The sequence below is a fragment of the Parasteatoda tepidariorum genome, chromosome 2 (genome assembly GCF_982258835.1).
Source record: "Parasteatoda tepidariorum strain Cologne lab strain chromosome 2, Ptep-v5.0, whole genome shotgun sequence".
NCBI lineage: Eukaryota > Metazoa > Arthropoda > Arachnida > Araneae > Theridiidae > Parasteatoda > Parasteatoda tepidariorum.
In genome coordinates, this window is record NC_141756.1 from 5,760,430 (window position 1) to 5,787,471 (window position 27,042).

The 27,042-nt window shown below is 31.6% G+C and overlaps 1 protein-coding gene across 2 annotated transcripts; it reads left to right on the forward strand.

Moving 5' to 3' along the window:
• The first annotated feature begins 1,272 nt into the window (after positions 1-1,272).
• LOC107442205 (deoxyribonuclease-1) lies at positions 1,273-26,435 on the forward strand. Of its 2 annotated transcripts, none has more exons than XM_043055935.3 (10): positions 1,273-1,420; positions 4,125-4,395; positions 5,744-5,832; positions 8,865-8,945; positions 9,861-9,958; positions 11,323-11,438; positions 13,476-13,630; positions 15,949-16,045; positions 18,969-19,020; positions 26,034-26,435. In XM_043055935.3, the coding sequence occupies exons 2-10, from the start codon at positions 4,138-4,140 to the stop codon at positions 26,420-26,422; spliced, it is 1,335 nt and encodes a 444-aa protein (XP_042911869.2). In that variant the 5' UTR covers positions 1,273-1,420; positions 4,125-4,137; the 3' UTR covers positions 26,423-26,435. The 2 variants fall into 2 exon arrangements, with proteins under 2 accessions (XP_042911869.2, XP_042911877.2); XM_043055943.3 differs by having other exon boundaries at positions 1,295-1,420; positions 4,072-4,395.
• Positions 26,436-27,042: the final 607 nt, after the last annotated feature.

The following is a 27,042-nucleotide window of genomic DNA, read 5'->3' on the forward strand; positions in this document are numbered from 1 at the left end:
AATTTCTGACCACCAATATGTTTTAGTTACACGGTTATACTAATTCTCTCAGTCTTGTTGGCGATTCGCGATCACCAAAGTATTTTCAAACCTAATATTGATTATGGGGGGTTGACCTTATTTTGGCTATGTTATATGTCGATAATTCGCCAATCTTGGATCTCTTCTCCATGCTCTTGTGTCCGTTGGAAACAAATTCATTCACTTTGGATTTCAAATTTGTGGCGACTGGGGTGCCCTTTTATGCCTCCCAGTCCCAAACGTTAAAAAAATATCATTTTCATGCTAGCAAAACTTCTTGATGTAGAGAATGTTATCTCTTGATCCCCGTAAGGGATTTCTCTTTTTTTATGATTTGAATATTTTAAATATGGTCATTTTTATTATACTAATTCTTACTTAATAAATCAATTTTTTACTTAAACTATTTTATTCATTTTCCTTTGGAGACTATTTCAACCACGACTGTAATATTAATAATGGCAATCACCGCCTTCATAATAAACATCAAACTAAAAGGAAATACAAAGATATATCAAGAAATTTAATTAGAAAATGTATAAAAGAGATTTGTTTAGTCCCGAACAAAATGTCAAACACAACTAACATAGAGGCGGACAGTTTGCGAATTTTTTTATAATTTTTGGCAATAAGGAAATCGTTTGGAGCTTATTTTGCATTAATAAGTGAGCGTCAAACTAAAAGAAAATACAAAGATATATCATGAAATTTAAATAGGAAATGTTGGAAAGAGGTTTTTTTAGTCTGGAACTGGCAACCCTTTCAGCATAAATATTTGGAATCATGGCATTGCTAGAAAGATGGCAAAAGGTATTGAACCAGAATGGACAATATATGATTCTATAAATATTCTTTCACTATAAGAAAATCGTGTTTCAATTTCCTAAAGAAAAAACAAAATTACTTGCCCATCAACCCAATAGCAGACTTTCTTTGCTTAAATGCACATTTACTTCATTTTACTTAATGGTGGACTCCAAAAGATGTTCTATCATTCAGGGCTCTATACCCAATGATAAATTGGAAACCGTTTAATAAACCACATAAAATCTTAAAGCTTTTTTAAAGCAGTAGGAAAGCTGAAATATTTTTTTATGGAAATATTTTCATTCCTTCTAATATGTGATATGATTTGATTTAAAAAGCACATGCAAATGAGATTTCTAATTTTAAAAGATAACATAAATAGTGATAAAATAATAGAGAGATAAAAATAAAGCATTGGTGTGTTTGGTTTCTGTCTGATTTATAATTGTATCGAATGTTTGGAAAATAAAGGGGGAAACCACCTGTGATTTAGATAAATTTATCTACTTTCACATTAAATTCCATATCGCTTTCCGTAGGTGTTATGTGTCAAAAATAGATGTAGTGATATTTTACTGAATATCCTAACACGGTAAGTATGCATTTCCCCCTTTTTTTATTTTAACTTTTTTTCTTACATTATGGCAGCCAATTTATGCTGAAATCTAGCAAAAGTATTTTTTTTTAATTTCCTTTAGAATTATCCGGTAAGATGGCTTAGAACAAAATACGGGGTGTTTATAAGACTCCACTCTTCATATACGCTTTTCGAAAAAAAACTTTTCAAAAATAAAGAAAAAAAGCATAAACAAGGGTTGGTTAAAATAATGGAAACACTTCGATGCCACCACCTTCTTTTGATCTTTCGAATAAAATACTTGCAGAGTCATTTTACTAATTTATAAGTGTTTAGATTATGCATTGTCTTATACTTATCAATGAAGTTTAAAACTTTTGTAAGCTTGATGGGTCGACACTTAAGTACAAATGAAGAAAAAAAGTTTTTGAACACCCTTTATCAAATAATGTAGAAATATGTTTGTAACTTGTAAAAATTAGTTCTGTTATTATATGCAATAATTTCACAAAATTTCGCAAACCTAGCTTACATATATATGGAGATATGCACATTTTTATAAAAAAAAATAACTATTTTGTCTTACGTATAACTTATTATATATAAATATAACTTAATAAATATTCAATACAATTCGATGTCATTTTTTAGAACAATTTAAGATTAATTACAATTTATTGGCAACTTATAAAAAAAAATTTAAAGTCAATTCCTACTTAGGTCAGAAAAAGAAAAATTTTATTTTAGTTACTTTTTATTTTTTCTCCCATATAAAACTAAAATTAATTAATTAAATTTAATGAAGGAATTAATATTTGAAAAATCTGTATTATTGTCAAGTGTCATCCACTACAAGTTTAAAAAAAATATATTTGAACTTGAATGCGCAATAAACTATTTTTTTCCTCAAATAGAGCTATAAGTTAGAAATTATCCCTGATGTTATTTTTAAAATATGTGAGAAACTGAATCGCTTATAGCAAAATTTACAACAATGACTAATCCTTAACCATTCAGAAAATTCCATTTCGTTTTTCTCTCATCCCTTTTTAATTAATGAACTAATATTTGAAGAAACTATATACCATCAAGTTCACCCACTGCAAATTCAAAAAAATTTTTTTATTTGAACTGAGTGCATAAATAAAAAGTATTTTATGAACGATTAAAAATTTAAACAAGATATATAGAGAGAGTGTGAACTAATGGTAGGAATTTAATAAAAATCAGTTTGTTAATTAAACATAAACACAGAGAGAATACTACCATAAATTTGAACTAAGTTTAACAGAATAGAAGCGAATAGACATTAAGTATTATGAGACTAACTAAGACAATTAACAGATTTTTAAAAATTAATATATAATTATCCTTATTACACAACTAAAAACATACATATATTTTAAAACGGCGATCTTTTGCTTCCGTAGACGTTTAGCAGCATGAAAGAGAATAACAATTTCACACCATCTCGTACTCGATTCAAAACAATGTATAGACGTTAGTCAAAGTATGCCAAAATTGGTGTTTTCGGAGGCGAAAATATTTTGCAAATGGTGTGAATGCGTGGAGCTTGACATACAATTTCTCCATCATTAGTGAATAGAATTTACTTCTCTCCTTAAAGTGTATATGAAAAGCCGTGGTGGCTCAGGGGATAAAGCATTCGAATTCCAATGAGGTGAACCGGTTTCGAATACCAGCGATGACTCGCCGATACGAAATCCGCACCCGGCTCACACCGACCACAGTGCTCACGTAAAATATCCTCAGTGGAAGATGGATCATGGGTTAGAGTCCCCTTGCCGTCAGGCTATCCGTGAGAGGTTTTCGTGATTATCCTCTCCATGCATGTAATGCAAATGCGGGTTAGTTCCATCAAAAAATCCTTCCATGAAGTCAAATTTCTCCTTATACTTCATCCAGGAGATCCCTTGTCTTCTGGATTGGGTTCAAAATGCAGCAGCTATGAAGTTGAACATTGGTTGTCGTAAACTCAAAATTTGGCCGGCTGTTCAACGACGTTTATAAAAGTGTATATGAGCGTCTAATTTCAACTGTTCAGCGCAATAAAACAACTATTCAGTGTTGGTAGTTATATAAAATAAAATCTCATTATATTGTTTAGCTCTTTTTAGGGCCATTTTTCCTAGTGATGTTTTGTTATGTAATAATTAAGTATTGATTAATAAAAAGAAATTTATTTAAATAAGTTATCTTTTTAGGATCTTGCTTTAAGAAAATATTTAATTTTGAAGAATAAATTCAACTTAAACTGATCTGAACAGTTGAACTGGTCATCAACTTGAACTTCTGTACTTATAAATAACAGATTTTGTAAATTATTGCTTACAAATACAAATTAACTCGATGAGAAATGAGCGCATAACAACCGAGAAATAGCTATCCGGATTTCTCTCTTCTTGACCCCACACAAACCTTTACTGTTACCCGCAACAAAGAAACGAAGTCCTATACATTGTTGTGTTTTTCTATTTTATTCAGTTCCTTACAGATTGTCTCTCAAATCGAAGAAGAGATAGCTTTGCATAGTTATTAAAATGAATTTGGTGAAATTTAATGAATTTGGTGAGACATACACTAACAACTTCCTTGTAAATTGTTAATAATGTAATGGAATATATTAAAATTTGCTTTTTGTTTAGTTTTATAATCGTTTCGGTCACTTGAAAAATTCATTTTTAAAAATTCTTAACAGTGATTGGTGCAAAATGGAAGGGAATTCCTTCTATTCTTTGCTGTTTGTTGTGTTAGGGATTCTATCAATTCTGAAAGATGTAGATGCATTCAGAATTGACGATGACAGAATTCTAACAAACAGAGTGGAAACACAATTTGCAGAAGATAAGTTTCAAGAAGACATTAAAATTAAAGTTGTTGAACGGCCTCTGTTTATTGGATCATATAACGTTCAAACTCTTGGAAAGAAAAAATTAGGCAATGACGACATAATGATTAATTTAGAAAGGGTAAGTACAACGCATTTTATTTCCTTTTTTAGAACTATTTCTGAGTTTCATTTAACTCCAATCTTATTGATTTAAAAAAAAGTGCATATTTTAATTCATTTAATATTTTATATGCGAAAGGTTAGGATAAATACAAAGATAAGCCACATTTTCAAATCTTTCAGAAGATCTTTTTTAGTGAAAAGCTCAACGATTTTCTGGTAAACAATAAAATGTTTTTATGTGTAATGTGCTTTTATCTAGTGGCCTCTAGTGAAAATCTGGAAATAATACTAAGAAACAATCTATAGCCAGTTAGTGATTTTGGATAAATCTCGAAATACGGATTTAAGAAAATAGACATAATTCGAAATACGTGTTTAAGAAAATACTGACATAGCTCGAAATACCTGTTTAAGAAAATACAGACGTAGCTCAAAATACGTGTTTCAAGACATAACGTGTGTTTAAGGAAATGGACATAGCAAACTTCTCAGTGAAATTTGACATTTTTTAAAGAATAAACTAATGGATCAAAAATCGAAATAGATCCGTAAAGTGATATCTCCCATTTGCTTTAGTCACCTGGTACAAATTTTAAAATTAATCTTTTTTGAAAAATCAACCGTGCGTTTTTCAAGGTTGTCACGTGTCCTATATATTTCTAATAGTGGTATCAAATTGACTTCCTACGAATTTAGATTTTTTTTTAAAACCACTTTACCGCTTAGTGTTCTGAATACTAAGAAATGCCTGGAAAATTTGTGAATCTGTGATATCTCAGCCTCCCCCCCCCCCGACTCTGAAGTCCGGTACTTGGTCCTCTAATTACTATGCTTAGTATTTAAATAAGTAAAGAAAAGTAAATACGAAATTCCTTTAAAAAATTAAACGAAACAACAAATAATTTGTTAATTAAAAAATTGAATAATTTATTGCAATAAATTTCAAAATTGAATTAATTAATCATTAATGATAATTAATTTAATGCAATTAATTAACTAATTTAATACAATTAATTAATTAATTTAATACAATTTATTAATTATTCATTACTAAAATAATATAATGCAATTAATTAATTAAATAAATTATTTTTGAGTTATTGTTAATTTTTATGAATTGTTGTTAAATTTGGGTTGAACACTGAAAAATTGTGCTGAGTCCATTTTCTTGCGTCAATTTTCTTAAACATGCATTTCGAGCTGCGTTCACATTGAAAAGCCTATATTTTAAATCTTACTCTTTTTTGTTTTTTTAAATAAGGGGAAGAGCTTTAGCAATTTCATTTGAACTAAAAAAATTTTAAACAAGAATGCATGTTGAACATTGGGAATGTATTACGAATGTATATTTCATATGATTTCAGGTAGTTCATCGTTATGATTTGATTCTTATAACGGAATTAATGACAAATGATAAGCGATTGATTGGAAGATTTCTTAGCAATGTCAACAGGTAAGATAACAAAAGAACGAAGCTTTATTCGCAGCTTACCTGTATAGTTATTAGCATTTTGCTTTAAAAATCATTTTCTCACTTCAATTTATCAAAAGGCAAACATATAAGAAATATTGTAAAATTTATGTTACGGACGGGGAGTGTCGATGAAGCTTCAAAGCAGTCTAGGGTTGCGTTTTAAAGAATTTATTATGACAAAAAACACTTAAATGGCGATACAAAATAATAAGAGCTGGAACATCTTAATGAGCTCGCTCCCCGTAGCCGTTCAGTGAGTGAATGTAGAGGGAGTCTGCTTAACTACAGGTGGCGCTGCATGGCGTATGCAACATTTATGTTTAATTATTATTTTTGTCCTAATTTAATGTTTTGCGTAAACAATGTTGTTTGCCTTGCATTTACCTAAAAAATCCTTAGTATTAATGTTAAAAAATATTATACGGAAACGCAAGAAAAGCATTTTAAAGAAATAAACAAAAATATAAGAATAAAATTTAAAGCCAACTAGATTTCAATAAATGTGTCATTATTAAAAGAACATTGGTGACGCTATTTTAGTTTCAGTAAAAAAAATAATTAATAAATAAAAATTAATAATTTTAAAAAAAAAAACTAATATTTTACTTAACTAATATGAGAAATATAATCGTTAAAAATTTAAGAATTGATTTATGATAGATTTACATTTTGTGTGCTAATTACGGAGAAACGAAATTGGGAAGGAGTTACAAAAAGACGTAACAAAAGAAATTCAAAATCTGTCTTCACTTCAGTACTTGTGAAGATTATTAACATGTTATCGGTATATTCCACCTTCTTAAGAGGACGCTATACTGCGGAAGAAAATTTTTCCCTCAAATTCTCTTTCTGCCAAATTCAAATTCTGTTACTGCCAAGCACCGACTGCATAATGAATGTACTGTTTTCCAGGCTGAACTTTTGTGTATAAACCTGGTTGTTAAGTGGATACAAAATTCTTTTAGTGAAAATCAAATTTTTAAATATCTCATTTGTACAGATTCTCTTTCTTCACTTTTTCTTTTGCGTGACACGACTTCTACTGAGAAGCTTGTGGTGGAAATTCACTCGATTTTGAACACTCTTGAAAACGTAACTATTCATTTTTCTTACGTTCGTGGCCATAGCGGTATTTTGGGCAATGAAAGAGCAGACCAATTGGCTAGGGAAGCTACGTGTGGTGAAATAGACTTAAGGGTGTCTGTTCCAGCTTCTCACTGGAAGCGCATCGCTAGAGATAAAATCATTGCGGACTGGAATGCAGAATTTCTTGCTTCGCCTCGGTCGCTCTGGACGAAAAGGTTCTTTCCATCCATTTTTCACCGTTTGCAATGTAAATTCTTTGCAACTGATTTTAAATTGACCCAAATTTTAACAAACCATGGAAATTTTAAAAGATATTTATTTCGTTTCCATCTGCAGACCAGTGGAATTTGTGCTTGCGGTGATGCTGATGAAGATGCTGAACATATTCTTCTTCACTGTAGTCTCCATGCGAGTGCCCGAATGAATTTAAAGACTGATTTGAGACGTCTTTCAATTTGTTGGCCACCTGTCTTATCAGAACTGGTCAAAAGTATTGAAAGTCTTGCGGCCTTGCGGAATTTTGTTTTTAGTGTAAATTTGTAAATTTTTCTCCTTTTGTTTTTTACTTACAACTGTAAGCCTCATGCTATACTTTGTGGTGCATGAGGAGTTTTAAGTCGTTTAAATAAAAAAAATAAATAAAAAAAAAATTCTCTTTCTCCCTCATTACTAATTTAAAACTAATTAATACTAAAAAAATAAATTCATACTAATATTAATTAGTTATATATAATTAATAATTACTAATTTGAAACTAAAAAATTTATTAATAGCTAAATAACAATAAATAATTAATAATAATAGCTATTAAATAAATAATTAATAATAAATAATTATTATTTAATAAATAATTAATTACTTAATTAATTAAGGAAAGAAATAGTAAGTTCAGGCAAGCCTAAAATTTGCCATGAAGTTTCAATTGCTCAAAAAAATACTTCAAAATATTAAAATACAAGCAAATTATTCGAAGAGAACTTCTCTATTGCAAGCTATCATCTCATCATTTTGAAATTTTATGGTTTGTCAGAACTCACTCTTTCTGCACCCTCAGTCTCACCATCTTTGAATATCTATCCTTTTTAGAGAAACTTTGGTTTACCTTAGAACATTCTTAATCCTAGAGGCCCTTAGCCTTGAAAGGGGGACACTTGAACTTTCAGTCGACTATTTTAATTATTCTATTAATCTTATTTTAGTCTTATATGTACTTAATGTGTACGTATTTTTACCATTTGATGTTTTACCTGACCTTACTTTTATATGTTTTTACCTGTATTTTTGACACTTTTATTGTGGGTTAATTTTACTCACTTAGGGGTTTTAAGCGCTTTTAACTTTTTTTGAGGATTCTGTTTTATTTTTATCATCTTTTCGATTTTGTGATTTTTCCTACGTGTATCAATCTTTTTGGTTTTGATTTTACTTTACTGTAATTTTGTAGTGTTTAGTTCACGTGACAACGGGTGAAACCATTATCCGAAAACTCTTTCGGGAGTTGGTCGGTTACTGCTAGTCTTTTTCTGCACTTTAAATTTTTAAATTAATAGTAAAGGAGAAAGAGAATGAGCTACTCAAATTTTCTGCCGCCGTACGTCGTCCTCTTAAAAAACATAATCGCTCGGGGAAAAAGTAAGATATGCAGTAACCATGGTGACGGAGAGGTTAAAATGTGGAGAACATAGAGAAAGCGAGTAACCTTGAGAGGCCTATTCTATTTACAAAAAGTATACAAAGCTTGTGAGCTAAGATTTCCTATCTATAAAGTTGGAAAAATAACAAATTTAATTGGATTGAAATATAACCAACCAAAGGATTATGATATTTGAAAATAAATTCTATTATTTAGTTTTTATTTGAATTTTTTTAGGATGAATTTATTGAAAAGCAGAAAAGTAATGCTTTAAGTATGTATTTATTTTCAGATTTGCCCCTGAAGGAGTCACTTATAATTTGACAATGAATAATGATATAATAACAAACGAGTTCAGCGCATTCTTATACAGGTAAAGTATGCTCTTTATGGAGGAATAAAATAAATACTTTTAATATGATTTCATGCGATTGTCCTGTAGACATATGCTGATTTTATTAATACAAGTCTCCTCATTGATAAATAGAAACTAGAATAAATACTTTCAGTATGATTTCATACGAGTGTTCAGTAGACAAATGCTAATTTTAATAATATAAAACTTTATAATGATGAATAAAGTAATGGAATAAATGCTTTTGACATGATTTTATGCGAGTGTCCTGTAGACGCGTGCTGATTTTAATAACATAGAGCTCTTTATTGATGAATAAAATAAATTAATAGAAAAAAGATTAATATGATTTCATACGAGCTTCCTGTGGACACAAGCAGATTTTAAGAATACAATAATTTAATGTCCTAAATTTTGTTTACAGTTACATTGAACACCAATCTAATATGTGAAAACAATTCAAACAAATAATTGTGATCTGTTTCTTTCGTTGAAATTCTCACATTTCCTACTTTGCCCGAAGCGTATTTGTCCTGGCGGGCAATTCCTACGCAATGTGTACTCTTCTAATGTTAATAAAAAAAGAAAAAATTCCATATTTCAGTCTTTTAAAAAGCTTAGCATTTCGCACTTCGTCGTTAACATGCATGTATATAGATTTTTAAACTATGCCTTATGGAGAGAAAAAAGTAACAATGTTCATAATACGCCTCGCGGATATTAGCAAATTTCAGGGAAAAAACCTGATGCCAATCGGGATCATACATACAAAAAAGATAGAAGAGAAGAAATGATAATATTCATATATGGAGGTGATATGCCTTCCCCATTTTTTAATTTATTTTGTGACTTGTCATTGTTTCACACTTAAATTTTTTACAAAATTCTCCGTGTGGAGTTGCTGTTAAAATTGTTTTTCCTTTTCAATTTTAGAGTCGATAAATTGAAAGTGATAAAAGTGGATTCTTACTCAGATCCAAGAAAATTCTACCGGTCACCTTACTTTGTTCTCTTTCAATCACCAACATTAAGTAAGCTTTTTTTTAAATTTACTTTACACATTTTTTCCGTATCACGTATGTTAGGAAATAAGTAAAAGTTGGATATAAAAAGAGTTGAAAATAATCATGAACTTTGTGGGAGAGTCATACCGATAATCCCAACTTTCATCTATGAAAAGGTACCTCTACATAGAATCGAGTTAGCATGTCTTATATACTAGTGAATTAGAATTGTATTTTTGTAGTGGTAGATGCACTACAGTACTCCCTCATCAGAATTTTATCTGTGATAGAATTCGATTAACGGGATATCACAAGTTGATTTATTGCTGTTTTTGTGAGAAGCCGGGAGAGCTGTATTAAGATCACAGTACTTTTGAGTTCTGATAGTGAGAGATGTATTAAGTTTACGGTCGTGGTCGCTTCTGTGATGCCATTAGCAGTCGATTGTATACAGGCCGACGATGGGTGTGATAGAGACTGAGTACCTACAACGCAAGGAGGTGCATAATGTCGCAGTCACAAATAGCAAGTCAACTGTTCAATGCGGATCATTCATCTTAGTAGGCGTATTCAAATCGAACTGGGAGTTTAAGTCAAGGTAGGCGTTTTCCATCACGTCCGAGTCACCAATGTGGGACAGTAGTTATCGACAATGTCAACCTTTGTCTATGAAAAGGTACCCTTGCATAGAAACGAGTTAACAAGTCTGATATACTAGTGAATTGGAATTGTATTTTTGGAGTATATATACACTACAAACTTTGATTTCAGAATGACAAAATAAATTCATGAGTAGGAATGTAAGCAATAGAGCTTAGATGAGACATGTGATTTGTTTACGTTAGCATCTGTTCCTTCCATTCTATTTCGAGTAAGCCAAGTCCGTCAAGCATCAATTACCGTAAGTGACACAAGATTCTTTCACAAAGTCTTCAATTCTTTCAGTTTATATTTCTAATTTAACACAAAGACAGGCACGAAGCCATGTAGAAAATGACTGTGCATCGAAATTTCCAGGTACACAAAACAAAAGTATATCACGCTTACAATAAAATACATAAACAAATAATAAATCTAAGTTTAGTAAGTAAAAGACGTAGACGAGAAAGAATTATATTTCAACAATATCGATGTGCGATACGGCACTGTATTTAATTAATTTCATTTTAATTAACATTTTAACTTACGTGAAGAAACTTAGCTCAACTTTAACACGCCATTCTGCCTACAAACGATCAGCTGATGTCATAGGTCACATGTTTGGGTATATGTGATCTTTTTGAAGTGCAAGTACCCAATTATCGCTCAATTGTTAACTCTATAATGTGAATACGATGTTTCATTCAACTTTTCCAAGCAATCTAATATTTATTCCAATTCTACAATTGCAGGAGATATGAAGCGATTCGGTGTCATCGGATTTCATGTAAAGCCATCTCAAGCAGTGCAGGAGATAAGTGCCTTAGCAGACGTCTATGACTTCATGAAAATGAAGCATAAAGTGGAGGTTTGGTAAATTTTCAATCTGCATTTACTGGAGTTAAACAAAAATATAGAAACATTTCTGTTCTAACTCTCTGTAAACAATCATTCTTTTAGTTACAAATGGTTTGGAAGATTTCACATAAACTGTTGGCACAGTTTGAAAGATCATGCTTGAAGCTTTTGGAAATGATGTCCTATTTACCCATGCAAAATTCGGATCGACCCAATCAAGGAGTGAAAGTTATAAGTTTTTTTTCTGGTTTTCATGCCAGCAATATTGTAGTTTTACTCAAAAAGTCCAGCAAAAAGAACCTAAGACATCCTAAAAAAGAGTCATTAATAGTTGAAATATATTTTTAAAGGTGTTTCTTAGATAAACGATGCTAAAGAAATATTTTTCTGCCTTTTTTAAAGTTTTGAAAGTTTTTCTATGGATGAAGAACATCTTTGAAAACGCGTTTATACGAGAGCCATTTCTTTTTTTCAAGGTCCGATTGGTTGCTAAGAGAAAATCACAATCAGAATCAAGGAAATTTTGTATGGAACAATGTGATACAACATTAAGCTACTTTTCGGCTTAATCGCCATTCCGATTTATACATTTGTCGTAGCGTGGTATCAATTTTCCAATACCTTCATCATAGAATGCAGCCGCCTGTGTTTTCAGCCAATTCTGTACGCTGGTTTGCAGCTCGTTGTCTGTGGCGAAAGTTTGTCCTCCTAGCCAGTGTTTCTTCAGTTTCGTAATGGACCCATGCCTCATCTCCTGTGACAAATTTGTTCAAAAACTCATCTCCCGTCGTGATGGTAGCTCTGGAGGAAGATTAATGTGGCGCTCATTCGTTGAGTTTGTGATGGTCGGACAGCATCTTGGGAACCCATCTCGCGCAGAGTTTGCGGTACTCGAGTCGGAGAGCTGACCGTGAAATTTTCGGTATGAAGTCACTCAACCTAGAAATTGTGAACTGACGATTTCCGCGAATCGCCTGATCCACGCTCTGAACAAGATCATCGGTTGACACTGACTTCCTTCCCTGGCCGCCTGCATCACGAACATCTGCGCGAACACCAGCATCAAAGCTCCTGCACCATTTCCGCACATTGCTATCACTCATGAACGATTCTCCGTACGCTTTATTCATTCGTCTATGAATTTCAACTGCATAGCTTCCTTCAGCATGCAGAAATCGAATGACTGAACGCAATTCACATTTGGTGGGAGACTCTATTTTTCGAAGTATGTTTATGTGCTCCATACGTACTCAAAAATGACAACCGCTAATCCACGCTTTACCCTGGCCAATAAAGACACAGCGCACAGACCTAGCGGATTTTCCTCGAAGTTTTCCGTTAGCGACCAATCAGACCTTGAAAAAAAAAATAACGCTCGTATTAGGTAGATTTCGCAAATTTACGTTAGCCTCCGTACGCTCACTTACGTAAGGTTTTAAGTACTGACGCAGACATTACCCTAAAACAAGAATGCTACGCACTTAAAGATAAATCAAAAACCAGTGCTCGACTACCAAAGCTCAATAAACTGTTAACTCAATCATTTGCACTGCAAAACAGACATTTTGATGTGAATAATATTTTACAACAGAAAAGTGTACTCTGGAAAGATCTACTCGATTCATCCCTTTCCTATACAGCTGAAATAAAAGTGCAAAACTACGCCATATAATAGAGCTAATGAAATAAGGGTGATAGAACAAATTTAGACTATTGACCAACCTAAAGAACTTACCTATTTTATTTCAGTTATTACGTCCCTTTCTGTTTTAAATGCATGTTTTCCTATTTTTCTTCACATGTTTTCCATGTCATTGCAATTAATGTTTTTTTTTAAAACTTGCAATTTCTATGGAGGCAATTTGTAAGAGGCTCTTAGAGTTCAGGGAAGTTGTTGCAACATTTTTACGTAAGCTTACTTTTGCTAACACTGAGGGAGGTGGGAGTCCATAATTGTCGAAGATAAGCTTTTTTTTTTGGCAATTATGGCAATATTTATTCGACCCCACACAGCAAATTTTACTTTCCTTTTAATGTTTTGTTTCAGGATATTTTGTTGATGGGTGATTTCAACGCGGATTGTTCTTACGTGAAAGAGGACGATTGGGAAAAAATTTCTCTCTGGACAAGACCTGAGTTTACTTGGCCGATCGGTCACGGTACAGACACAACAACCAATTACAGAAGTTGTACACTTGACAGGTGTTTATTTCTTTTTCTCAATAATATTAAGAGTAATAAAATCTTTAATGACGTAATTGACTAAATACCATTTAATTTCCAAGACTGATCTAGGAAATATTTGTGAATTAGATGTCCATTAACTAACATATTTCAATGTAACCACTAGCCGTCGCATTTTCCTTCGATGTGAAAATCTCAGAAACAACTTGTAATGTCCTCTTAGCTGAATTGTGATGATATTATATGCATTATATATCTCCAACTTTGAAAATGTCTATAATTTCATAAATTTTTAGTCTTTCTTAATCCTAATATAATTAAGCTTATTTAATTATTTAATTTGTATAAAAAAAGCGACTGTAAATACTTTTATTCTTTTCTTAACAATCAATGTAATGACTAACTTTGTAAATCAATACAAATATGTAACTCATTCATTCAGTATCGCGACAAATCAATTATCAAATTCTATATTTAGCTGTATTGAAGTTATACTTCTTATGCGACTTCCAACAAGGTTGCGTTAAACGTTTAACGCTACATTTTTATTGGCCGGGAAATCACGTGGAAGGATCCAGTTTTCCCTCATTCATTTCCATATTGTTTTGGTTCCCACTAGCATGAAAATAATAAAAGTCATAAAAGTAATGTTTTTCTATAAATATTTTTTTACTTTGTTTTGATACACATAAAATTTAATAGGGTAGTATTTTTTATTTTCAAATTTAGTGGATAACAATTGTAAAATATGAGTGAAAACAATCCCTCGGACAAGGCGACGGATTTAAGGTTATGTCAAGGTACGTCTCTTGTGAATATCAATTGATTGTTAGGTTTTCTCTTTTCTATGACGCATTCACATACATTATTAATACAAATACATTTTCCTGGGCGAGACGATGAGGCAACCACAAGCACTTCCACTGGTTCAAGAGGTCCACGAGGGAAAAATGCACAATATTACCGTGTTTACAGAGCACGGAAGCGAGTGGAGCAGGAAAAAGAGCCGTTGAATAGAACTAGTGATCTTTCTATGACTGCTGATTCTTCTACAATTAACGTTGCAGGTTGCGAAGTTTAACTTCTTCCGCGCGGTGGGACTCCACGAACTATTTTTCTTTGAGCTGCTTTTTCCACTAAATATTTCGATTACAGCTCTAGATTAAATTCTAACAGTCTTTTTAGTGATTAAATTATAACCATATTATTTAAAATTTAATATTAATAGCACGGAGTTGGCTTTATTTTTGGCTCTATTATCTATCGGTAACTTGCCAAATTTTGAGTCTCTTACCAAGCTTTAATGTGTCCGTTAGCAACTATGCATTTAATGGTAATTTGAATTTCGAGACGTTATGACTAGGGGGGGGGGTATGTCTATGCCCGCTAAGTCCGAATGTTAAAAAGTTTTAAAAACAATTAAAAAAAGAAATGCTGAAAAAATTGTTACCTCGCTTAAATTTTTGTCCATCCTTATACGAGATCTTGAAGAGCACTATAGAGTGGCGCCATTATGTGGAACTCATTCTACTGTTAAATAAAGGAAGATGTTTGATTTTTCTCTTTATTATGTTATTAATTATTATGTTAATCTTAAATGCAACAAGACATGTTCAGATAGGAGGGTATCTAATCAATCTATTAACATAAGATATTGATTGCTGGCTCTATCTATTTTGGTTATAAACCACTAAATAAAAGTAGCCAGGAAAATGACAGATTTTCTTGGGACAAACAAATTATTGACAGAAAAAATTATTTTAAACGAAGTTTTTGTAAATAATACCCTCTCCGTATATTCTAGAAATGCTTAGGTTGAGATAAAAAAAAATTAATGCGAAGTTTTGAAGCAAGTTATAATTGAAAATATTGTTTGTGACATACCAGAAACATGACATTTTGAAATTCAATTAAATTTTATAAATATACAAAGCAGTCGATGCTAGTACAAGGTCATTTTAAAGTGCTAACAGCAATGCTATTTATTAAAATTTAAGAAAAAAAAATATTTTAGTAGTATAGTATTAGATCTTGGAGCAATACTTTAAATTGTCATATTTCGTGAGAACCACCCATACCACTCTATTGATACGAAACAAACTCATAATTTAACAATCATTTCATTTCACTTCACTTCATGAGCGAATTTTACGCATACAATGAGAATGGCCCCTTTGTTTTATAGATCACAGTGTTTTATAGGTCGCAGTGGTGACTGAGTGCAAAGAATGAAAATAATTTGTTTCAGATAAGTATTTTAAGAAACCTTTTATGTGAAATGCTTAATTTATTTTTATTTTATTTTTAAATATTGATAATTATTTTTAAAAACCTAGGTTTGTATATGCGGGTGAAAATATGAACAACGGTGTCATCCTAGCTTCAGCCAGATCTTTAGATTTGCAGCAAGAATTCGGACTTTCATTACAAGAGGTAAAATATCGTAATTGGGTATAATATGAAAAACACAACTACTTCGATTTAGTAGAAACAACATATGACGCAATGCTAAACGAATGGAATTTAGTTGTTGTTTATTTAGTTATTGTTATTAGTAGTTGTTTTTATTTGTTTCAGTTGTTGTTGTTTATTTAGTTGTATTTAGTTTCAATAACTTTTTTTTATAATGCAATAAAATCTGGCGAGCAGCTATTTAAACGATCGAACACTTCGTTTGTTTATTTGTGGATTGAAGTTAGGCTCGCAGAAAATGCCGTTCATGGGTTAAATTTAGTAGGAACAACACAACCTGTGACGTAGGCTATATTATACCCAATTTTACAAATAAATCATTCGATATTGGTAAACATTTTTGCTTGAAGTGAGCAGGATAAAATATTTTCTATCGTGAAACCATCAATAAAAATGTAGAAAGTAAGTTATAAGGTATTTGTTCAAAACATTCCGCTTTGGTAGTTATAAAAGTATAGTCATAAAACGTCAAAATCACCTCAATTTCTTTTAATAATAAATTCTAAAATTCTAAAGACTAAGAAGAAGAAGAAAGTCTTTAAGAAAATTCTAAAGGCTAAAATATTCTGTAGCTCAATATATTATAACTTATTATAACGCTTATAAACTTAAAACGCTTATAACGCCTATAAACTTATAACGCTTATGAACTTAATAACTTATTATATTATATTCGCGAAAGCAACGACCTATAGGGGGCGTTGTTATTTGAGACAAATGATTATTTATAAACCAAAAAACGTAAAATAAGGAATGCTTAAGATAAAAAAAGTAATACTATTTCAAGTAATTCGGATGATTCTTTATTGCAGTTTTCCGTATTATATAGATACAGAAATACAGGGTGTTAATAAAGTCCCGGATCCATTGTGATGTTTAATATCTCATAAAATAATAAAGATAGATTGAAATTAATAACATAAATGGTTAGATAGACTCAAAAAGTTTCATGACCCTTGTCAATGAACTTACACTTGTGCCCCCTTCATCGCATGGAGAATATCTAGTCGATAGTCAATTTCACGCCAGGTAGCGGCAAGCATGTCGGCATCCACAGAGGCTATTGTGGTTGTTATTCTGGTTTTTAGGTCATTCATCTTCCTGGAAAATAGTCATTCCAAGAACTACGAACGATGATACCCCAATGAGGTGGTGCACCATCTTGTTGCAAAAAGACATGTGGCTGAACCTTTTCCAGTTGTGGAAATACGAAGTTTTGCAACATGTCCAAGTATACGACTGATGAGACCGACGACTGATGAGACATGAATATGGATTGGGCGAGGAGATCCAATTCCTTGGCCACCCAGATCACCTGATATAACGCCGCTGGACTTTTTTCTTTGGGGATTTATAAAGGACAATGTTTAAAGGAGGATCGTGTCGAACACTGATGACTTAAAAGCCAGAATTACAACCCTAATAGCCTCTGTGGATGCCGACATGCTTGCCGCTACCTGGCGTGAAATTGACTATCGACTAGATATTCTCCATGCGATGAAGGGGGCACAAGTGTAAGTTCATTGACAAGGGTCATGAAACTTTTTGAGTCTATCTAACCATTTATGTTATTAATTTCAATCTATTTTTATTATTTTATGAGATATTAAACATCACAATGGATCCGGGACTTTATAAACACCCTGTATATACTATTCTATGAAGAAGAATAGTCTGAAATCACATTTATTTATTGGAATCAACTAAGCAATGTTGACTTCACTTTAATTTATAATGAATTGAAAACAGAAAAAAAATGTATTTTACTGTCATACAGACATCTGTAACAGTATGCGATCATAATATCGGAAGTTATCGTTTGAAAGTTTGTTGCTAATAGAAGGGAAAACATTATTGAGAAATTGTTCTTCAAATGTTAGGTGCGTTCTGTTTTAGAATGATTTAACAATGTTCTGCGTCCTTCTTTTTTTTTTTTTTTTTTTTTTTAAGTTCTTTTTCTGCCATTTCCTTCGGAAAATTTTGTGTCTTATTTTCTGCTAAAAATAAGGCCAATGGTTCTCTAAGGTTCTCTACCAATGAATCTGATAGAACTAAATGTAAACTTAATAAATAGTTGCCTGAAAATATCATCCCCGCTAGAGGGCGTATTCAAGTGCTGCGATCGCGAATAACTTAAGCAAGGGAAAATTAAACAGTTTTAATACTACTTATAAAATATTTCTGACAACCCATGAAGCTTATTTTTAAAAAAAATTCCCCAAAAATGAGAATTTTCGTTCTACGAATTGAATACGTTAAAGTGCTAATTGGTTGCTTACACTTCAAGAAGAAGATCACTGATACCCATGCATGTGACCTATGACGTCAGCGTCAGCTGATAAGCAAAATGACGAGTTAAAGTTGAGCTAAACTTTTACACATAAGTTAAAATGTTACTTGACGTGAAGTTAATTAAATACAGCAGTGCCATATCACACAGCGATATGCTGAAATATAATTCTTCCTCGTCCACATATTTTAATTAACTTATTATTTTTATGCACTTTTATATAATCATAATATATTTTTGTTTTGTGTACTTGGTAATTTCAATGCATAATTTGTTTATGTTCTACATGTTTTCATGCCTGTCTTTGTATTAAGTAAGAAATATATAGTAAGAGTATTGAAATCTTTGTGAAAGAATCTTTGAGTAAGAATATAGAATGTGTCACCTAAGAGAATTGGTACTAGCAACTTCTATGCAGACGGGCTCGACTAACTCATATGGAAAGAACAGTTGCTAACGTAAACAAATGACACATTTCAACTACCAATCAGGATCGAGATTCCCACACTGCGTCACTTGCATGCATCCCATTAAATTGTTAAAGTATAGCTTATTATTGTAAATATAATACATGACTCTTAATTTCCCTCTTAGGTAAGGACTCTGTCAGATCACAAGCCTATTGAAATAAAAATACGAGGAAAAAGTAAGGACTTTTCATTAACTTCACTTTTTTTGTTTTGCTTATAAAATTTATTATATTTATTAATCAATTCATTAATTAATTTTATAAACAGCTAAGGTAGAAATGAAAATTAACCTAGTAATTTTAAGACGTTCGAAGCCAAGACAGTCAGATTTATTTGATACATTGTCCCTGATTTTACATCTAAAAATATTTTAAGAATCGGATATGCTTTAAAATTCAATTTTCGATCAAAATTCAAATTTATTTTTTCAATTTTATTTAAATGTTTACGCGTAAGTAAATAACGATATATTCTTCATGATTGAGTAGTAGAAGCTTATTTACGTCGCACTAGAGCTGTAAAATGAGCTATTGGCAACGGCCTGGAAAACATCCCTTAGGATGTGCCCCGATTTTCAAATCTTATATTTTTGTTTAAAATGGTTATGCATAGTGCAGCTTTTGCCAAGCGTATGAAGCTGCCGTACCATTTATAAGTCCTATCCTAAGCTACCTACCAAATGAAAAACCAATCTTTTAGCCAATTAAGCACAGGATTTCATTTTATAAATCCCCCACTGATTGCAGAATTGAAATCGAGTGGGTCGAACTCAGGGCAAATGGTGCTATAATAAATTTTACGAAAAACTTACAACCAAGATTTTTTTTACACTTATTATGACATACTAGGGTATCAAGTCCAGTGTTTGCAGCCACTTACCAACACCAATAATTGTTTATTTTTATTTTATAACCGTCGTTGAACAGCTGACCGAATCTTGGTTTGCGATTACTTATGATCGACTCCATAACCTTGTAATTTTGCATCTAATCCAGAAGAACTCTTGGATCAAGTATTGGAGGAAATTTGTCTTCGTGGAGGACTTTTTGATGAAACCAACCCGAATTTGCGTAACGTGGAGAGGAAGGCCATGAAAACCTCCCACGGTTAGCCTGACGACAAAAAGACTCAAACCCATGATCTGTCTACCACTGAGGATATTTTACGTCAGCACTGTGGTCGGTGCGAGCCGGGTGTGGAATTCGTATCGACCAGCTATCACTTGGATTCAAACCCAACAAATTAGCCACCACGGCTCACATGTTGTTTCTTGGAATAAATAGTTCCCCCCCCTACAAAAGTTGAAATCATTCTCTTAAAATATACGTACCAAAAAGAAATCCGTTTGCTAAATGTTGTGCACCTACCTCCCACGTCCAAACATTTCTTTTATGATTCAATTAAGATTTATCACTGAACCTAAATAATTTTTGTTTGTTATTCTTTCCTTAAATAAAATTTAAAATTAAAAGTACCTTTTAGATGCGATATGAATTGTATTTAGTATACAGGCTGATATAAACTACATAAAATTTGTGCACAAAGCTGCTGGTAAAACTCTTAACGAATCTCTTTAACTGTAATTTATAAATATTTATTGACGTCATTTGCACCAAAAATAATAATTGTAAAACAGTTCATAAGTTTTGAGAGCGATTTAAATAAGTTTGTCTTAAGATGCAGCGGAATAAGATAATTTCATAGAATCTTATATATATAATTCTCTTATGTGGCTCCCAAATTTTGGCTGTATTTCTTTTCCGCCGGGGGCAACGTTTGCTTTGTTTTGTTTCGACCAATGATTGCCGCTAAAAATGTCGCATGCCAAATCTAGCTGAGGTGGCTCAACATATAGCGCTTTTAAAAACGGAAACGGAAATAACAAGAGAGCATCAGCTGCGGCAATCTCATACTATTAAGCTAGGCAGAAGTGAGTAGTAGACTTTGTCGATAGATCTCTATTTAGTATTTTGTCGAAAGCACTTTTTTTCACGAATTTATATATTACGAATTTATTGACGATTTTTGATTTTTATCGCGAATTATACTATAGCACATTTCTAATGGGTTTAACAAATTACGTGTCATTTATTTGAATTCAAATTTATTTTAATGACTTAGTATTTACTAAAAAGATGTAATTTTTTTTTAAAAAAAAAGTCTTTATATGGATTTGAATGATTGTTTTGAATTCTTAGAATTTTGTGCATTTGCAATGTACCTAAGTTAGTAGCTAGCGAAGTGAGCTTGGTTTGTGAGGCAAACCATATAAGATTGCGCAGCAATTTTCTGGGGTTGGCGAGCGTTAGCGAGCAGGGGGCGCAGCCCACTAGTTACATTATAATTAAGAAATAACTCTTTTAATTTTAAACTCTTAAATTAGGAAACAAGCAAAATCGCAAACATAATAACGACTGAATAGAATTCATATATTACTGGTGCAAATAGGTTATAGGAAAACAATACCTTTATGACTTACATTAATGGATTGTTTTCCAAATGCATGACTACCACACATACATTTTATATAATATAGATTTGACATTTAGAAGTTAAATGAAGATTTCATTTAAGTCTAAGACTACATGTTCATGAATATTTGTCTAAGTTCAGAAATCTTTTGCCTTCTGACCATCTGTGCTGGGGTAATTTCTAATTTCTCCATAGGAAGATAAAAACTAATTTGGTTTAGATCAGTGTTTCCCAACGAGGGGCCCACGCCCCACCGGGGGGCAATTTTATTGTAAAGGGGGGCAATTCAAAAATGGACTCGACATGAGTTTAAACCATTTGCTCTGGGCCATTTAAATGCAATGCGAGATTTCGGTGACAAAATCGAAAGAAAAAGCAAATTCTTAAATAATTGCGGTCAATAAATATTATGTGACTTAGGGATTTTTTAAGCGACAAACCTGAAATGAAGTATCTGTTTACAGTCGATGATAAAGCATTTGTCAGTTATTTAGCCAATATCTTTGAAAAACTGAATATATTAAATAAGAAACTTCAAGGAACAAATAAAACTCTTATTGATGAAAAAGCGAAGAAATTTGACTTCATTACCCTTATTGAGTTATGTCAGAAATATATTAACAACAAAAACTTTGAACAGTTTCATTGGCTCCAAAAATGTGAAGTAAATGATACCGCTTTACTTGTTATTGTCTATCATCTGAAAATTCTATTAGCTGATTTAAAAGAAAGATATTCTGACTTAAAACAAATTTATTTTCCAACATGGATGTTGCAGTCCATGTTAGTGGATTTGTCTGATATATCAAATATATCAAGAAGAACTTGCAGAAATGCAAAATGATTAGTCAGTTAAAACTTTATTTAATATGAAAGGAGTGATGGCATGGCTTCGTGAGGAAACAGAAAACAAATACCCAAATTCAATAAAATGTGCACGAAAACTATTGTTACCGATTCCATCTTCATATTTAGCTGAATGTGGATTTATTGCTGTAAATGATTTTATTGGTAAAAAAAAGATATCGTCTGGATATAACACTTGAGACTGAAGCTAACCAAATTGGAACCTAAGATAAAATCTACGTGCAGCAAGCATCAAGGGTAAGAATCTCACTAAATTAAAATATTAAATTATTATAGAAAAATCTTTATTAAAATTATTTCGAGTTTTAGTTTTTCATCATATGTTCGGAAAATTTACTTACTTTGTTTCGCTAACAATTTTCTAAGTTTCTTAAGTGAACAATTCGATTTTGTAATATTAAAAATTATGTATATGTTACATAGGGGGGCATAAGAATTTTAGAAAGGCTTAGGTGGGTCATGGTGCAAAAAAGGTTGGGAAACACTGGTTCAGATTTTAAAAACTTTTTTGATGTCTGCAGTTTTACTATTGTTTATGTTAACTTTTCCAAAATTGGGTTATTGGTTATGGCCCCATTTTTAGGTTACTTTCTCTGAATAGAGTAAATATTAACATCGCATAAACCACTCATGAAATGAGATACTTCATCAGTTAGGATGCTTTTATAAATAAAATTGCTATCAAGTGAAACTTGTTTTCCATTCCTGCTTTTTCATGGGAGGATTTTGATAGCACATTTTTCTATAATGCTCAGCCACCAGTTTTTGAAACCAAGTGTCCCGCAGTGGACTGATCGTAAGGACACGATTTCCAGCAGAACACTGAAATCAAGCATCACTATCTGCGGTCAGTAAGCGGATGGGTGACCACTTTGGTAAGCCTTCGTATGGACCGAGGGTGTGCGGTGTTGGTCCTCGTTAAACTGTTCTACAGTGAAGTGCTCGACTTCGCGTGCAGGTCGTCCGGCAACCAAAAATTGCGATGCCATGTGTTCGAATCATCCTCAGGGATGCTTCCCAGACCGTCGCCTATAGCCCATCGTGTAGCTCTAGTGCGACGTAAATAAAGTACCTACTTACCTACCGTACCCTTGAAACCAAGCATCATATCATTATTTGTAGTCACCTCCTTCACAATGCATAGTTACTCCTTTATTTTCTGGCATATACCATCTGAAGAACTGTCCTCTGAATCACTCATTGTGTGATAACAAGCAAAAACAAAATAACAAGCGACACTTAAATAATTCATTGTTAGGTTATACGAACCATCTCATAAGCAACAACAGCCGCAATCTAGCGGTATATCTCCAAGCTTATAGCGAAAACAGGTCACCTCCAGAATATGGTATGTTTTCGCACTAAATTGTGACTTCACTCCACGAAATATACTATACCAAATAGGAGGACATGAATCTTTTATATCCTAAAAATATGTATCTATGTCAGCTAAACTTAAAAATGCAATGTAAAATGTAAAATGCAATGAGAGCTTATTGTATTCTTCACAAAAGACAGTTATTGCGATGCGTATGACAAGTATGTTCGCCCAAAAAAAAAAAAAAAAATATTTTGCCGGGTGCAGGGGGCTTTCGATCCGAAACCATACATAAGCTGTGACTTTAACGGCGAGTGTCAATTTGTATAAACAATAGCGTTGAAATTGCGTAAAAAATGAGCAGGGTCGATACTAGCCCTCTGCTCTACGAAGCAGTTTGCTAGATATTGTTTAATTTAATAGAAAAATTCGAAGCATTAGATTAAAAAAAGCTCTCTCTGCGTCACTTTTGAAGCAGGGCTCAAAATGAGACGGGGAAAAAGAAAGATAGATAGCAAAACAATTTTATTTGTAGCTGTTTCTTGTGAGGAGTAAAAAAAAAAAAAAACTCTTTTCGACTTTTAATTCTGACTATTTACTTCATCTTAGGTTTTATTTTATTTTAGAACCAGCTTTGAAAAGCTTACCTAATTCTGAATTTACGACTATTATAATTAACTCCATATCCTTGTAATTTTGAACCTAACCCAGAAGACAAGGAAACTCATGTATCAAGCATTAAAACAATCTACCCTTTGTGGATGACTTTTTTAATTGAAATTAAACTAACCCGCATTTGCATTACATGGAAAGGAAAACTCCCGATTCCCCTACCACTGAGGATATTTTTACGTCAGCACTGTGGTCGGTGCAAGCCGGGAGCAAAATTTCTATCAACGAGCAACCGCTGGGTCTCGAACCTGGTCACCTCATTAAGAGGCAAACGCTTAATCCCCTGACCAACCGATGCTTTTCATATTAAGTTAAAAGAAATATATATATATATATATATATATATATATATATATATATATATATATATATATATATATATATATATATATATTTATATATATATATATATATATATATATATATATATATATATATATATATATATATATATATATTTATATTTATATTTATATATATATATATATATATATATATATATATATATATATATATATATATATATATATATATATATATATATATATATATATATATATATAAAAGTTCAAAAAATGAAGAATAAAACAAAGAAAAATTATAGACATATGAAAAAAAAGGGGTGGGAAATAATAAGTAAAAAAAAATAACAAACATTTTATTAAAAAAAAAAAAATGATACTTATTGTTTTTCTTAACTTTCTTAGTGTTTTCTTGTATTTATTTATTTATTATATATATATATATATATATATATATATATATATATATATATATATATATATATATATATATATATATATATATACATATATATATTTTTTTTTTTTTTTTTTTTTTTTTTTTTTTTTTTTTTTTAAGGTATTAAAAATTTTGATCTTTTAAATTCTTTTAGAAAAATTATTGCTAATAATTTTTTTCTCTTGTCATTATTTTGTATTTTTTCCCATATTTTCTCAATTTTTTAGCTTATATATATATATATCGGTCGTTCACGCGAAATTCGTTCGTAAATTTGATATATATATATATATATATATATATATATATATATATATAATATATATATATATATATATAGTATATATATATATATATCAAATTTACGAACGAATTTCGCGTACATTGTAACTGCATTAAAAATGAATCTATGACCATAGCATTGTAAAGGATATTTTTTTCAAATTTCTTTTGAATGAAACAAATTAAAGATATAGTTGTCTTCCTTTATGCTATCCTATAAAGATCTTTTGCAGTGGTAAGCAAATAATTATAAAAGTAACAACTTCATATAGACATTTTAATTTCACTAATACTTCAAATACAAAGATATTGGGTGAACAATAAGTTTTGTTATCACTTTATACAAAGAAAAAATCACATAAAAATTCCAGAAAGTGGTAAATTCCTAAGTCGTCATCACATAAATAAATAATTACATTATTATATTGTATCGGAATTTAACATTTTACTGTGAATGACCGAAATTGGTGGGTGTTGGCTTCCACCGGTGAATGTTGGCAATCTCATAGTCACTTTGGTAAACGTTCGAAAAATATACGAGATCTAGTTAAGTGCCACTGCCTCGTATACATTTGCCCGGTATGCCCTACATCAATGTTATTTTAAGGTCAAGTGCCACTGCCCAGTATGCATTTAACCAGTACTCCGAACATTGATTTTTTCTCCTAATCTATCCTCAGTAGATATTAAAATATCGAACAAATAAATTAATATCAAATCGGATAAAACAAATATTTCAGACATTCACCGGTGAAAGTCGACATTCTCTTGATTTCGGTCGTTCACGATAACATATGTGTTAGTTTTTTTAAACTTATTCATTATTTTCTTTTTTAGTGTCAGACACGGGTGAACAACATCTCACTTCAGAAAGTTGCTTTACAGTCAAGGATTCGAGAATGCCAAATGTCACCCAGTCAGAAGCCGTAGAAGCTGGCAAAGCTGCTCACTACACAACCCAGGTATCCCAATCAGGCACTATATTCATGAAAAATTCCACTAAAGACTTCGAAGACATGATGGGTGCTTTGAGAAGTCTTAAAAGAGCCATGCCACTCACTTTTACGAACGAGCAGTATGAAGCCATATTGTACAAGTTGGAAGAAGGAGCATTGGAAGACAGAAGCTCTTACGCCGATGAACAAAATGTTTTCTTCGGAATAGACTATTCAATTTTAAAAAATCATTGTGCTATTATGGTTTGTAAAACCAGTACAATAAATTAGAGGGATGCCGTAACTTTTATACGCTTAAAACTTTTTCTATTGGGTGGCGACAAAAACAAGTTTTTAATTACAGTATACTCTCGATATCTCAAAGTTGAAGGGACAATAAAAATATTTCGAGAAAGCAAGTTCAGATCTTAATATGTTCTAAAAAGTAGAAAAATATATTCTAAAATATTACTCTAAAAAGTAGAGCCATGAAACATAAGAATAGTTTTGATTAAATATGCATGTAATGAGAGTTGACTATAAGCCTAAATACAACAATGATAATTTTATTTTTAAAAGTAAGCCAAAATAATTATGCATTAAATTGAAAAGGATTGGTGTATAATGATTTTACATTGTGATTTTTCCAAAAAAAAGACAAAATTCAATTTCTATTTCGAAAAAAATTCGACATAACAAGGTTTTGAGAAGAAACTCTTCGACATAGGAATTCAAATTAACATTAGGTGGATATATAATGAAAAGGGGAAAATAACTTTTTGACACAACAAGATTTCGAGAAATCGAAGTTCGAGATATCGAGAGTATACGGTATTTGCATTTTTATTACGTACATAGTGCTGCAGTTTATAGGGATAAATTAAAAAATTTTGCTACGTACTAATTATAGC